Source organism: Mustelus asterias, chromosome 19 (assembly GCF_964213995.1).
Source record: "Mustelus asterias chromosome 19, sMusAst1.hap1.1, whole genome shotgun sequence".
NCBI classification, from domain to species: Eukaryota; Metazoa; Chordata; class Chondrichthyes; order Carcharhiniformes; family Triakidae; genus Mustelus; species Mustelus asterias.
In genome coordinates this window covers 9,103,479-9,118,509 of record NC_135819.1, presented here as the reverse complement: position 1 = coordinate 9,118,509, position 15,031 = coordinate 9,103,479, and the positions used below count along the sequence as shown (strand labels likewise).

Here is a 15,031-nt window from a genome sequence, read left to right as displayed (position 1 = left end):
TATTCCCACCACAAGTATTCGGAGATATGTCAACATACCAGAGGGGTTCAGCCAGTGGGTGGGGGGGGGGGGAGTAGGTCAAAGGAGGAGAGGAGTGACATAAGAGATAAGAGTAGGAGGAGATCATATGTTACCTCAAGCTACTTTGCCATTTAGAACATAGTAACATTGAAAATAGGAGCAGGAGAAGGCCATTCAGCCCTTTGAGCCTGCTCCACCATTCATTATCTTGGCTGATCATCCAACTCAATAGCCTGATCCCACCTTCTCCCCGTATCCTTTGATCCCCATCACCCCAAGCGCTACATCTAACTCCTTCTTGAAAATATACAATGTTTTGGCCTCAACTGATTTCTGTGGTAGCAAATTCCAGAAGATTACCACTTGCTGCATGAAGAAATTTCTCCTCATCTCAGTCCTAAAAGATTTACCTCGTTTCCTTCGACTATGGCCCCACACCATCAGGAACATCCTTCCTGCATCTACTCTGTCTAGCCCTGTTAGAATTTTATAGGTTTCTATGGGATTTCTGTATTTTGTTCTTGTCCTTGATTCCCCCTGCTCTGACTTCTTGCAGAGGTCCCCATCCCCCTGCCATTTTAGTTTAAATTCTCCCCAACCACTCAGCAAATACTCCCCAAGGACATCAGTCCCGGTCCTGCCCAAATGTAACCCATCCAGTTTGTACTGGTCCCACCTCCCCCAGAATGGGTGCCAATGTCTCAGGAATCTGAAACCCTCACACCATCTATTCAGTCACGTATTCATCCTATATAACCCACTATTTCTACTCTGACCAGCAAGTGGCACAGGAAGTATTCTTCAGATAACTATCTTTGAGGTCGTACTTTTCAACTTACTTCCTAACTATATTCTGCTTTTAGGACTTCATCCTTTTTAACATGGGTCATTTGTACCAGGATCATAGGAACATAGCTAATATTATGCTTCAATCCCACTATGCTGCCTGCTCCCTATGTTCCTCGATTCCCCATAAGACCGGAAAACTTGGGCATAGTCCATCCCTCTGAATTAGCCCATCCATGTAGACTAACCCATCCTTGTAATCCAGCCCATCCATGTAGACAAGCCCGTTCCTATACTCCAGCCCATCCGCATAAACCGGCCCATCCTTCTAGACTGGCCCATCCCCGCACTCTGGCCCAGGCCTATAGATGAGCTCATGCCTGAAATCTAGACCATTGCTGTAGACTAACCCAAACCAGGTCTACCCCAGCAGTTGTGCAATGCTGCCTTTACCTTTTGGTAAAAGGGACTATGCAAGTTTGATGTTCAGCTATATATCTATGTTGAGCCACTAGATGGAAACAGCACACTGGAAACTACACCACAACCATTTCTACAAAACTAGGTAGGACAGTTCACTCTTCATTTCAATCACTGGAAATCACCAAAAATAGCTGCTCAACAGGGTCTGGGTATTGACACGATTTCTTTTGCCCCATTTTTATTTATTAAATCTTATTTGCTAGCAGTTTACTCAAAGATATAAGGTGTAATATCTCAGAGGGAACTATGTAAAAAATGAAAATTGTTAATAGGTTATTCCAATTCTATCACTGCATCATTTTCAATGAATCAATTATTTTTATTTCTAATGATATTGGTTGATCGGAGTTACTGATTGAGGTTGTCTAATTAGGATCAGGTTTGTAACTGTGGGCTCTACCCACTGGAAACTGAAATGAGACTCTCCCTGTCCCATTTCAAGTACAAGTTGTGCAGAGCTTGTACTTGAAGCTACATTCAGTCTGGTGTGTCATTTCAGTCTGGTTTGGACTTTTCAATTGTTATATATATTATGATTTTTCAAATCAGCATGTTGAGACTTCCTGTTTGTTTTGCAATACTTCATTATCTTTCCCCACTGGTCAGTTCCCTCTCTCTCCTCTGATTAGACTGCTCCAGTTGTCCAGCTAACTACCATCTTGGTGCATGTTGGCAACACTACAGTTTGTTTGATTCCCAGGTGTCCTGAACAGAGTTGGAAGACAGTTCTCAAATCAGTTTCCTCCCTTTCTCCCATATATCTGCATTGCTGAAAAAGAGAGACATGCTGCCAAAGCTTTTCATCTTGCACTCATCAGGACAAATTCACAAGAATACCAAACTCGAAGGGAACAACAATTTATACTGCATGAGAAGAGGGTGCCGATTGTTTGGCAAGTGAACTCTAATCGGTTGAGGAGTTGCCATGGAGAATGAACCAGGGAACAGTTTGCTGGCAAGCTTTTGTTCAATTTCAAACCAGGCAGGTCGACCCTGATTGATCAAGACATTGCCATGGGGAATGAACCATGGAATGGCTGTTTATTCCCATAGGAAAACATGTGATGTGAATGTCAGTGAGATTCAGTTTGGACTCTGTTCTCGTTGGTAAGGGCCCTAGCACCTCTACATGTCATTCAATTAAGTTACCATAAATTAATTATAACAGGGGATCACCATCATGTGATCGATATAATACATTAATTAACATGAACCAATTAATCCCTGCTACACTGAATGGAATGTCATTTTATTCATGAATGTTTTAACACATAATCTAGAAATAAAATCTCACATTCAAAATTCTAAAAGAACATTCCGTTTATGATTTGCTAAATTAACTTATATTACATAGGAAGGAATGTTCAGGGCAATAGTTGTTCAAAATGCCAGCTTGGTTTAATTGGTACACTCCTGCCACTGAGTCAAGAGTCCATACGTTCAAGTCCTGAATTCAGGACTGGACACATGATATCAGCTGACAACCCAATGCATTACTGAGGCAATCAAAGGAGCCATCCTCCAGATAGACATTAAATGAAGGACATATCTACCTCCTATTACACTATTCAGAGAAGAGCAACTAAAGCCACCAAGAAATGGGCGATGTCATCATTCATCTCATCTCCACTTGTGTGCAAAATGGCAATCATTGGGGTTTTTTTGTATGAATATGAGATGGATAGATTTTGTGAACCAAATGTATTTTTTCTTTATTTTTTTCAGAGGATGTTGGCATCATTGGCAATTGTTGCCTATTCCTAATTGCCTTTGAACCAAGGAGTTTGCTCGACCATTTCAGAGGGCAGTTAAGAGTCAACCATATTGCTGTGGGTCTGGAGTCACGTGTAGGCCAGATTTTCCCTAAAGGACATTACTGTACCAGATGGGTTTTTATGACAATGACAGTTTCATGGTCACTATTATTGAGACTAGCTTTATATTAAATTAAATTCCACTAGCTGCTGTAGTGGGATTTGAACCCATGTCTACTGGACATTAGCCCGGGCTGCTGGATTAATAGTCCAGTGGCATCACCACTACACCACTGTCTCCCTTTAGGGATATGGGTCAAAGGCAGGTGCATCAGATCAGAGCTCACTGAATGACAGAACAGGCTTTAGAGGCTAAAACAGCCTGCTCCTGTTCCTATATGGGTTTTAAGGTGTTGTTTAAATTCTCTGTTCATGAATATAACATTACATTTTTCTAAATATCAAATTTTTGATCCCAAAAAGACATGCTCTTTTGGAGCTCCTAGTCTCTACGCCATAAGCTCACTGAAAGGGAGCAAACTGAAATGGCCTTATTGCTTGCAGCAAGACTGAACCTCAGATATTCCTACTGGATTTCATAGTCTGTGGAATATCTTCTTGCTGAGCTCCAGGGGTGGGAGGAGGAGACCAATTTTAGTTTTATTTAAACTAGTGCATCGATGGTAACATTTTAGAAACAGATCTGCAAAGGTTTTGGACATTTTTCTTCTCGATTATGAACAGAAAAGAAATTCTGTCTCACCTGCATTCCGATAATGGCATAAATGAAGAACAGCATTGCGATCAGGAGGCAGACGTAAGGCAAAGCCTGAAAAATAGATTCAATTACCCATTCCATTCAATTCTCCAAGTGACTCAAAAAGCAAATATTATGTATCACACTAATAAGATATTTCAAGTTCTACAAACATATCGATCAGGTTGTTTCCCTACTGGGAAAGCTGCCAGGTAAAATTAGATACCGAGATTCTGGTGCTAGGAATGGAACATCTTTAAGCTTCGCCACATATTGCCGTAATTTCTTTTCTCCACGTTTCCCAGATCAATCAGCCTATAAAGCTAGTTAATAGGCTGATTGACAGGCTGTTTGTTGTTGAGTGAGAAAGCCTGCAGCATGAAGGATGATGTTAGCACCAAGAATTTCTAAATAAGTGTAGTGTGATTGGACATAGAGTAAAGCTCCCTCTACTCCAACACAACCTCGACTGGTGCCTCCCAACAACAGCCATCCTCGGAGTTCTCTTAGGAACTTACATCTTGATGTATTTTTGTGTTGTGGGCATGTACTCAGTTACACTGAAATTGGCCAAACATGGAATTCTACATCTAAAGCAGAATTTCATTCTTTCAGCCTGTACCAAGTTTGAAGCTCGCTCCCGAAGAGGAAAAAACAGTGTGTAATCTTCAGAAAAACCTAGTTCCCTGGCCAACTATATATTTGATAGCTGAGGGATTGGTATGAAAACAAAACTGTTACTTGTCTCACCTTAAAAGACTGGACAAATGTCCACAGCAAGATACGGATGGTGTAACCCTGTCTCAGGAGCTTGATAAGTCGAGCAGCACGGAAGAGCCGTAGAAAGCTCAAGTTGATAATATTTTTCTATAAAAGCGAGGTCAATGAACAAACAGGACAGTTAAAAGTTAATGTCTTCTTGTCTCTGCTGGTTGCATTTGACAAGAATGGCACTTAAAGAAGACTCCCAAAAAACAAGTCTGGCCATCATCCAATCATGTAAAAGAATGGGTTTCCTTGTTAAAATATATATAGGTATATATGTATATATATATATTTATAACACAACCAAATGCACTCTTCTTTGACACTAGTAAGCCATAAGGTGGAGTCTACTTGCAAGTAAAATGCACATGTGGGGTTTGCAAACATTCTGCTGAATTAAAACAATTCCTTTTAAAGTTATGATTTGTTTCCGTAGACTCCAGGTGAGCATGCAAGGGCACCAATTGCAAAAAGCAACAACACAGTAGCAGTCCCTGATAAGAGCTGTGGCTCGATAAATTGCAGCTCTTTAAACACATGCAGCAAATATACATTTTTAGTAATGCATCAGCTTGAGTTTATGAGTGGTCTGATTCAACTATCAAATACCCTCAGAATGGCAAAGGAAAATTAAAGTTGAGCAGACTTATACATATTGATATGTATTTTTAAAAAATGAAAATAAATCCTTTAACCTAACCCACTGGCTCTTCATTCACCTCATCTTCCTTGTTACTTGTTTCCATTTTGCTCTTGCCCTGCTTTTTAAAAAAAAACTTGTGCTTCTCGTTTCTTATATTGTTTCTTCATGGTGCTTTTTCCAAACCATACCCTTTGACACACAGTGAAGAAAGAAAGAGGCAGCAGACTACACTACAAGGATTCTTGGGCAGACTGTTCAGCACGTGGAGTGGTGTGAACATTCCAATTGCCTGGACACCAGGATAAAAGTGTAAAAGGCCGACACAGCAATCTATTGGCAAGGACCATCCCACTCTTGGAACAGATTTTTATAAACACGGAAATTTTTTTCACACTAGGCAGATGATAAATTCATTTACTGCGGGACCCTTATTATAGAGACCTTCACCATCATTATAGACGAGATTCAACTCGGGTTTTAAAAGGTGAAAGGACACTACTAATTCATTGCTCAATATTGTCCCATCCTAATGTATTTAATAATCTCATTCAAATAAAGTATTCATATTTTATTTAATTTGCTACCTTTTTAAATTTCAAGTTGTCACACATATATCATCAAAGTGTTAATCTCTTTCAATATATTGCTGTTTGTATGAAGGATTCTTAATAAGTCACCCATAGATGTTTCAAAATCTCCAACACCCATATCAGGTAACAGAGGCAGCAGGTCAGTCATACACATGCACAGGTTTTAAATGCACCAGTGACCAAACACAAGGGCCCAAAGCAGGGAGTGAGGTCCACAGGCTTGGAGAGGAAACACAAACCAAAAGGATTTTTTTCTGGCTCTAAAAAGTCATCCATTTTTTAAAAAGAAGTGTACATAAACAAGTGTGTTGCAATTTCAGTACCTGTGGTAAAATCCCTTTCCCTTTATATAATCTCATTGTTTTTGGTAATCTAATTATTGAAGCGTGTAGGGAAGATGGTGTTAAGATTGAAAGATGGGTTTGAAGTTGAATGGTGTATTTTATAAAGGAGGAGTTGACATTAGAGAGATGATCAAAATAGGCTGAGGGTTGAGAAGCTCCTTATAGATTGTGATAGTCCCTGAGCTACTACAACCTCCTCATTGAATAAAACATTTAAAAAGGATGTCTACTGTAGGATATAACAATACATATTCTGGAGTATAAACAAAAAGTGCTGAAAAATTCAGCAGGTCTGGCAGCATCTGTGGAGAAAGAAACAGAGATAACATTTCAAATCCAATAGGACTTCTTCAGAACTGGCAGTTCCGAAGAAAAGTCATATTGGACTCAAAACATTAATTCTGTTTCTTTCTCTGCTGATGTTGCCAGATCTGCTGAGTCTTTCCAGCACTTTTTATTTCTATTTCATATCTCCAGCATCTGCAGTTTTTTATCGACATATTTTGGAGCTTTGTTTTCACCTTTGAGGATAAAGAGAAATTTGCTGAACCTTCCTCTGCAGATTTAATTAACTGGTTAGACTTCGCTATGCAGCAGTTAGAACAGTGAAAGGTGGAGGCTTGTTCTGCTAAGTTGACTTTACATCACGACTAAATAAGTTATTAATAAAGCTTACTGTTGAAGCTTTGGGAAGGGGGCACTGAGGCCAGTGGTGGGTGGGAGCCACAACAAAATCCAAAGCCATGCCAAAAAAACACAATCCAAGAAAGCAACAGCAATTCACAATTCAGCGCTGCATAGCATGCCAAAGGTACTTAGTTTGTGTATGCATTAGGCTCAAAAAAATTACAAACCAACCGTGGTCTATATGTAGATGTTGTTGATGGATGATTGTAATTGGATTGCATTGGGATTGGTTTGCAACCAGTTTTAAAATTAGTTGGCATGGACACACAGACAGATACATGGATGACACATGAATTTCATAGTGCATTTTGATTGGATGAATTATTTCAGAAGGTGTTGTGCCAATAAAGCACAGATTAAAGACAGCATGTGAAAAGACAAAACAAGAAATACAGCAATCATTATAGGCAGTTCGTTTTCTTTTAACGGCAATGATCTATATCAAAATACAATAGCAATAGACTGGTTCAGACAGTAATAGTGCACAATGGCTGCAGATTTTGGTCAGGAAAGAACAATTAACACACACGTGTATACATATACACACACTATTAGTCTGCACTCTGTTTTTAATTGGCCCTTTGGATATTTGGCACTATTTTCCTCACAATGTTTGTACAGTGATTATATAAAAAGCACCCATTAGCAGAGATTTTTCTGATTTTCTTAATTCTGGTACAAATTTGGATAAAAATAACTGGAAAGGTCGCACTATACCCAATTGGAAAAATTGTCTGACTTCCAGGTTTGAAAAAATGGTGCCCAAAAATAACCATCAGGTGGTGAGAGAGCGCCAGTACCATTCAAAGGGACGTGCTAATACAGTTGATTTGTTTCGGAAGGCCTGCGTACTGTTGTGTCTCTGTCAGTACACATGTCACTTATATACATTTAGGTTAGGTAAAAAAACTGGCTACAGCAAACCTAATTCCCAATGTATTTTCTAGTTTCTGCCCAAGTGGTTGGACCAATCTTTCACTATGTAACAATGATCAGGTGTCTCGCAAAATATCCACATTGACATTTTTTCCATTTCTCACTTTTATGCACCCTTTCCAAAAGAGCGCTAATAATTGAACAGGTGCTTGGCAAACTCGTTCTTTGCATTTATAAACCCACAATACAAACATTGTAGGGGTACTTAAACACAATATTATAATGAAGATAAGGCATGGTCCTTCACTCTCTCAAATACTTTTCCATTAAGGCATTGTCTCTTTGAAATGTTTAAGACTTTCATCCTTTAATTGTAAAAGTGCTTACAACACATAAGAAAATGAGAACATCTATGTGTTTTGATCCATAACACTATGTACTATTTTCTATTTCTGCCATTCTCCTTTGCTAAACAGGAGTGGGCAAGTTTACTTCTTGTTATAGAATATACTATTGTACAAAGTTTCATATCACATTGTAATGACATTTCACCCAGAAGGAGTATAATGTGGAAAATTTGTAATTTCTTTAAAATGTCAGCAGAATCTGTAATTGCTTTAAAGAATGTTTGAAAATGACTTCTAAGAATTTGCATCAATTGTAAAGGGATTAATTAGCAAGTATTAGCGAGAGACAACATGGTTTTGTGAGGGGAAGGTCGTGTCTCACTAACTTGATCGAGTTTTTCGAGGAAGTGATGAAGATGATTGATGAGGGGAGGGCAGTGGATGTTGTCTACATGGACTTCAGTAAGGCCTTTGACAAGGTCCCTCATGGCAGACTGGTACAGAAGTTGAAGTTGCAGTCGCACGGGATCAGAGGCAAGCTAGCAAGATGGATACAGAACTGGCTCGATCATAGAATGATGTGGAGATGCCGGCGTTGCACTGGGGTAAACACAGGAAGAAGTTTAACAACACCAGGCTAAAGTCCAACAGGTTTATTTGGTAGCAAAAGCCACACAAGCTTTCGGAGCTCCAAGCCCCTTCTTCAGGTGAGTGGGAATTCTGTTCACAAACAGGGCATATAAAGACACAGACTCAATTTACATGAATAATGGTTGGAATGCGAATACTTACAACTAATCAAGTCTTTAAGAAACAAAACAACGTGAGTGGAGAGGGCATCAAGACAGGCTAAAAAGATGTGTATTGTCTCCAGACAAGACAGCCAGTGAAACTCTGCAGGTCCAGGCAACTGTGATCATAGAAGACAGAGGGTAGCAGTGGAAGGGTGCATTTCTGAATGGAGGGCTGTGACAAGTGGCGTTCCTCAGGGATCAGTGCTGGGACCGTTGCTGTTTGTGACATATAAAAATGATTTGGAGGAAAATGTAACTGGTTTGATTAGTAAGTTCGCGGACGACACTAAGGTTGGTGGAATTGCAGATAGCGAGGAGGACCGTGGGAGGATACAGCAAAATATAGGTCGGTTGGAGACTTCGGCGGAGAGATGGCAGATGGAGTTTAATCCGCACAAATGTGAGGTATTGCATTTTGGAAGGTCTAATACAGATGGGAAATATACAGTAAATGGCAAAACCCTTAAGAGTATTGATAGGCAAAGGGATCTGGGTGCACACGTACACGAGTCACTGAAAGTGGCAATGCAGGTGGAGAAGGTAGTCAAGAAGGCATACTGCATGCTTGCCTTCATCGGCCGGGGCATCGAGTTTAATAATTGGCAACTCATGATGCAGCTTTATAAAACCTTGGTTAGGCCACACTATATCTCAATTCTGGTCACTGCACTACCACAATGATGTGGAGGTTTTGGAGAGGGTACAGAAAAGATTTACCAGGATGTTGCCTGGTATGGAAGACATTAGCTATGAGGAGAGATTGGAGAAACTTGGTTTGTTCTCACTGGAACGACGGAGGTTGAGGGGTGACCTGATAGAAGTCTTCAAGATTATGAGGGGCATGGACAGAGTGGATAGTCAGAAGCTCTTTCCCAGGGTGGAAGAGTCAATCACTAGGGGGCATAGGCTTAAGGTCCAAGGGGCAAGTTTTAAAGGCAAGTTTTTCTGACACAGAGGGTGGTTGGTGCCTGGAACTTGTTGCCAGGGGAAGTAGTGGAAGCAAATACGATAGTGACTTTTAAGGGGCATCTGGACAAAAACATGAATAGGATGGGAATGGAGGGATTATGGTCCCCGGAAGGGTAGGGGGTTTTAATTCAGACAGGCAGCATGGTCGGTGCAGGCTTGGAGGGCCGAAGGGCCTGTTCCTGGGCTGTAACTTTCTTGGTTCTAATTGTACTTTTCTTGGATAATGGGACATACTAGTCCATGTGACCTAGCAACCCTTAACCTGGAAGCAGTACCAACAGAAAAGAAGTTAAGATCTGCTTGCCAGGTGGACAGACACAAAGGAGAGCTACAGGCACAAAGGACAACTGCTAGCATAGGAGCTGCAGGTTGAAGGTGATCAGTGCACAGATGTAGACACAAAGAGAAAGCAGATAGGGACAGAAGGAGAAACTCAGAGATATCTTGTGAGAAGAAACAAATCTTTCTCCAGAAGAGGTCACTTTTTCTGTTTGGCAGAAAAGGAAGCAGGAGCATTTGAAGGGGTTGTTGTTGGGGCAGGCTTGATGGGCTGAATGGCCTCCTTCTGCACTGTAGGAATTCTGGCTAGAATGATGTAAAACCTGGAAAGTTGTGTGAATAGCTCAGAGACACTGCTGGGTGCTTTCCGAGAAGTGGCCAAAACATGAACTAGTTAGTCAGTTAAAAAGGAACTAGGGAAGGTTACCATCAGGACTGTCATGACCCAATGGAGAAAAAAGGTTCATAACGTTGTGCCTTGCTGATGATAATTGTATCAATGGAACCCAGATGTGAAAGCTGCTGTCGGATTGGACTCATGGAAATCATAGAAACCCTACAGTACAGAAAGAGGCCATTCGGCCCATTGAGTCTGCACCGACCACAATCCCACCCAGACCCTACCCCATATCTACCCATTAATCCCTCCAACCTACGCATCTCAGGACACTAAGGGCAATTTTTAGCATGGCCAATCAACCTAACCCGCACATCTTTGGACTGTGGGAGGAAACCGGAGCACCCGGAGGAAACCCACGCAGACACGAGGAGAATGTGCAAACTCCACACAGACAGTGACCCAAGCAGGGAATCGAACCCAGGTCCCTGGAGCTGTGAAGCAGCAGTGCTAACCACTGTGCTAGGACTCCTGGCCTACATTGCATGAATAAACGACAGCATATTGTGGAACTGTGTAGCTACATGATGCCATACATACTGAAGGAAAATGGTATGGTTTTGTAAGAACTATCGTTGCTAAAATCAAAACTGAAATTTGCCTTTGTAGCTAAGGTATCAGTTGCCTGCTCATTCATGGTAATTCAAGTTGTTTGTGTTCAAGTAAAAGCTACAAAAAGTGGAATTTTATTTATAATTTCTTCATGGGGGGGGGGGGGGGGCGGGGGGAGTCATTCAGTAAATTTGGTTATTTTGATTTACAATTCCCCCCACAGAGATCAAAACAAAATTGGGGGGTTGATCCAGGAAGTGAACCCAGAGAGTGGGATTTTCAACACACCCCACAGCACGTTTTGTGGCAGTGGAGGCAATGCGCCGTTGGCTGGTGGTGAGATCTTCCAGTCCCACTGCTGTTAAAGGGGTTTCCCATTATTTGCACCGCCCCTCCCAGCTGCCAGGGAATCCAAGGCGGGGGGGGGTCACCATCAATGGGAAAGGAAGATCCTGCTAGCGGGAATGGCCATAAAATTACAGCCAGAGACTGAAATGGGTTCACTGGAACTTTCCAGGATTTCAACAAACAAGATTTCATGTTTGATTTTGCTATATTGTTTTGTATTGCTGAAAAGAGACATTTTGACAAAGTTTTTCATCTTATACTCATCAGGGCAACCATAAGAAAACCAAGGTCAGCGGAAACAACAACTTTCTACTGTATGAGAAGAGAATGCTGATTGGTTGACAAGTGGACTCTGATTGGTAGAAGTGTTGCCAAGGAGAATGCACCAGTTAATGGTGACTGAAAGTTATGGAACTCACTTCTCATACCCAATAAAGTTGTTGTTTCCCCTGACATTGGTCATCTTGCGATTAACCTGAGTGCAATATGAAAAGCTTCAACAAAATGTCTTTTTTCAACAATGCTCAAGATCTGTACTACCAAATGACTATATTGTATTGAAAATAGACATGAGTACCTTTGAGGCTCAACCCTTTGTTGAAATAGTGGATCTGATTCTCAGAGACTTGAAACAGCTGAGAAAAGATGATTAACAGACTGTAGCAAATCACCTGGGGATTATCGTATGATCAGGAGCTAAGAGGGATGGCATCCTTGAAGAATTGGTTAGGCACCCGGGGCTCAAAGAAGAAAAGATTTGTTCTATTAGAGATCCAATACAACTGGCTAGAATTGAAAAAGAAATAGAACTAAGAAAAACTGACTTAGAAATTAGTGAGAGGAAAGAGAAGAGACAAAGGGACACAAGACAGCTGAAAAAAACCTGAAATAGAGCATGAATTCCAATTAATCAAACTCAACTTGATGAGGAAAAATGAGGTAGACTTGGAGAGAACGCCTCTTAATTTTGGGATGATAAATTTTTGTTTGGGACATAAGTTTAATGAGGAAGGACTGGAGTGTGTACTTCTAGAAAATTGCCACAAATCTGAATTGTTCAAAAGAAGAGTGAGCAATGTAACTACAAAGTTTTTGGAAGGAAGTTCTTGAAGATGTGTATCTCTTTCAGAGAGCACTCGTGTAATTATGAGGAAGTAAAGACTGCTATATTCAACTCTTATGAGTTAATGCCATGAGTTAATTCAGAAAGTTGAGAAGGAGAATGGGCCAGATAAATGTAGAATTTGCAAAGGAAAAGGAAATAGTGTTCAGAGGTAACATAGGTCGATAAAGATGGAACAGAACTTGCATAACCTTACGGAGATGTTGTTATTGGAGGAATTTAAAAAATGTGTCCCTCTGGCGTTAAGGACTCACCTGAAAGTCATAAAATATGGGAAGTCTTGGCACACAATTATAAGCTAACTAATAAGATCACTAATGACTTTGGAACCATCCAAAGAAATTGGAATGAGAGGAAGTTTGATGATGAGCAGAGGTCAGGCCCTAATGAGAAAGTTCAAATAGGTAAAGACTCAGGCCTTCCTGGTTTAATAGAAGCAAAGATTTGAAGAGCTGGTTTAGTTCAATAGGACTGACATGCTACTTCTGTCCAGGGCTGGGAGAGGAGGGTGCAGTCCTAATCATCAGGGTGCCTGCCTTCGGGGGCACAGGCTTGGGCAGCACTGCACCCTTTCTCAAGAGGTCACCTGCTTGCTGGATGTGCACCCAATCAAGTGGGTAGCGGTTCCAGCGTTTGAGATCCAATCGTCCTGGAGCAAGCATTCAAGTCTGTGTGGCCATTTGTTTTGACAGGTGCATTCTGGTTGTTGTAGTCCTCTCTTGACCCTGCTCTTGCCCTCCCACACAGGTGCCAGCCCATTAAAGGGCTACAGGAATCAAGGAGGAGAAGCTAGGAGGAGCAGCAACAGCAAAGTCCAGGACAGCTGGATTATTAGACAGGGCTGTGAGGAAGAACATGAGGATGGAACATTCTTTATGGGCTAAATGGCCTTTTTTGCTCTGATTTTTTAAATTTATTTTTCTTATGATTCATAATTTAACAATTATTTAAATCTTATTTATGGGTGACACAGAATAAACATGACTTCTAAGCTACGGAGTGTGAGAAATTACTTTGTACGAATTTGTGATATAGTTTGGGAGTATGAGAAGTAAAACATGAAGAAGAGTAATCTGTATTCCGTACCATTTTGAATGGACTCCTTTTGGTTGATGTTGATTCACGACGCCTAGTTTCAGATGAAGACATTTTTCAGCCACTTTAATTGGGATCAATTTTAACACCAAGTGTGCAAGGACAGGCAGGTGTGAAAGAGGGTCGTTGGGAAAATAACACACAATGATTGCTACCAGGTGAAGATTGGATGGTTATGGGCACAGGAAGTCCTTATTTAATGTCGTTAATTGGTTCTGGAAAATGCAACATTCTGAGGCTCAAAATACCTTCCCAGATTGCTTGCTCCCCCCCTTACCCGAGACCCAGCTGTTGCAGGTTCAACAGGGGAGAATTAATGCAAAACAGCAGCAATGCAATGCAAAAGAAGGGTTCTAATTGGAGAGTGGCATTAATGCAAAAAATTGTACAGAATGACATTATAATGTAGGGAAGTGTTTTCAAAGGTTCCTGCAGGAGGGAAGAGGAGCTTTTCCGGGCAATGAAGGCTTTGAATTTCTTTGTGGGAACTGAAGAAGCATTCCTTCTCTCCAGGTCCGGGATGCTATGGTAGGTTCCTTCCTCCAGTTGAAATGCCATTAGGACACATTGACATCAAATGATCCTGTTTATCATTTATGCAGGAGGCCCACACTCGAGTCCAACAAATGTATCATCTACTGCCAAGACCAGCAGGATCAGAACAAGACATAGAGCCATTCCATTTTAATTGATAATCCCCCACTGACCCCTCCCACAGTAATTCTGTGAACAGTAAATGTTGAGTCTCACAACTAGAGATTGAAAATACTGTTAATTAGCACAAACAAATTATGAGCAGAAGTAATTTATGAAGTAGATCAGAAATAAATGTTGCAATATCCTAAATTAAGATTTTTGATAGATTGAGGCATTACATTAGTGAATCATCAGAGGTGTACAATGCTGATGTAATAATGACGTGAAACAAAACGATTGAGTAACAGATCTGGAGAGAGCAGTAGTTCCAACCTCGTCCTAATAAGCATATAGTGGCTGAAAATAAAGAGCAATGGTTTTAACAAACTATATTCTCAAGCAGATTACTTTGGGAGAGCCTCACATGACAAAACAATCCCTATCCTGGCTGATCTGCTTATTGCCTCCAATTTAAGATCCCTGTCCTCATGTTAAGCTCACTTCATGGACTCTCCCTATTTCTGCAAGTTCCTCTATCCCTATGTCTTCATACTAAATCCTGTTATTCTGACTCTGGTCTCTTGTTTATTCCCCAATGTCCTTTTTCCCTCCCTATCCCTTTGGTTATCATGCCTTCAACTGCCTGGATTCCGCAACTTTTCTCAGTAAAATATAGAACTGATCTCAGAGAGCTATCTAATTCATCCCTCTCCTCTGGTCTTTTCCCACAGCCTTGTAACTTGTTTCCTTTTCAAATATATATTTAATTCCCTTTTGATTGCTAC

The 15,031-nt window shown here is 40.8% G+C and overlaps 1 protein-coding gene across 1 annotated transcript in view; it reads right to left on the bottom strand.

The window, feature by feature from the left end:
• cacna1ab (calcium channel, voltage-dependent, P/Q type, alpha 1A subunit, b) overlaps positions 1–15,031 on the bottom strand; it is a 572,403-nt gene that overhangs the window by 103,128 nt on the left and 454,244 nt on the right. Inside the window, exons 33-34 of the mRNA XM_078234782.1 lie at positions 4,552–4,668; positions 3,808–3,873 (exon numbers count right to left, since the gene is read on the bottom strand). Of these exons, the coding sequence (XP_078090908.1) occupies positions 3,808–3,873; positions 4,552–4,668 (183 nt within the window). The remainder of the gene's footprint in view (positions 1–3,807; positions 3,874–4,551; positions 4,669–15,031) is intronic.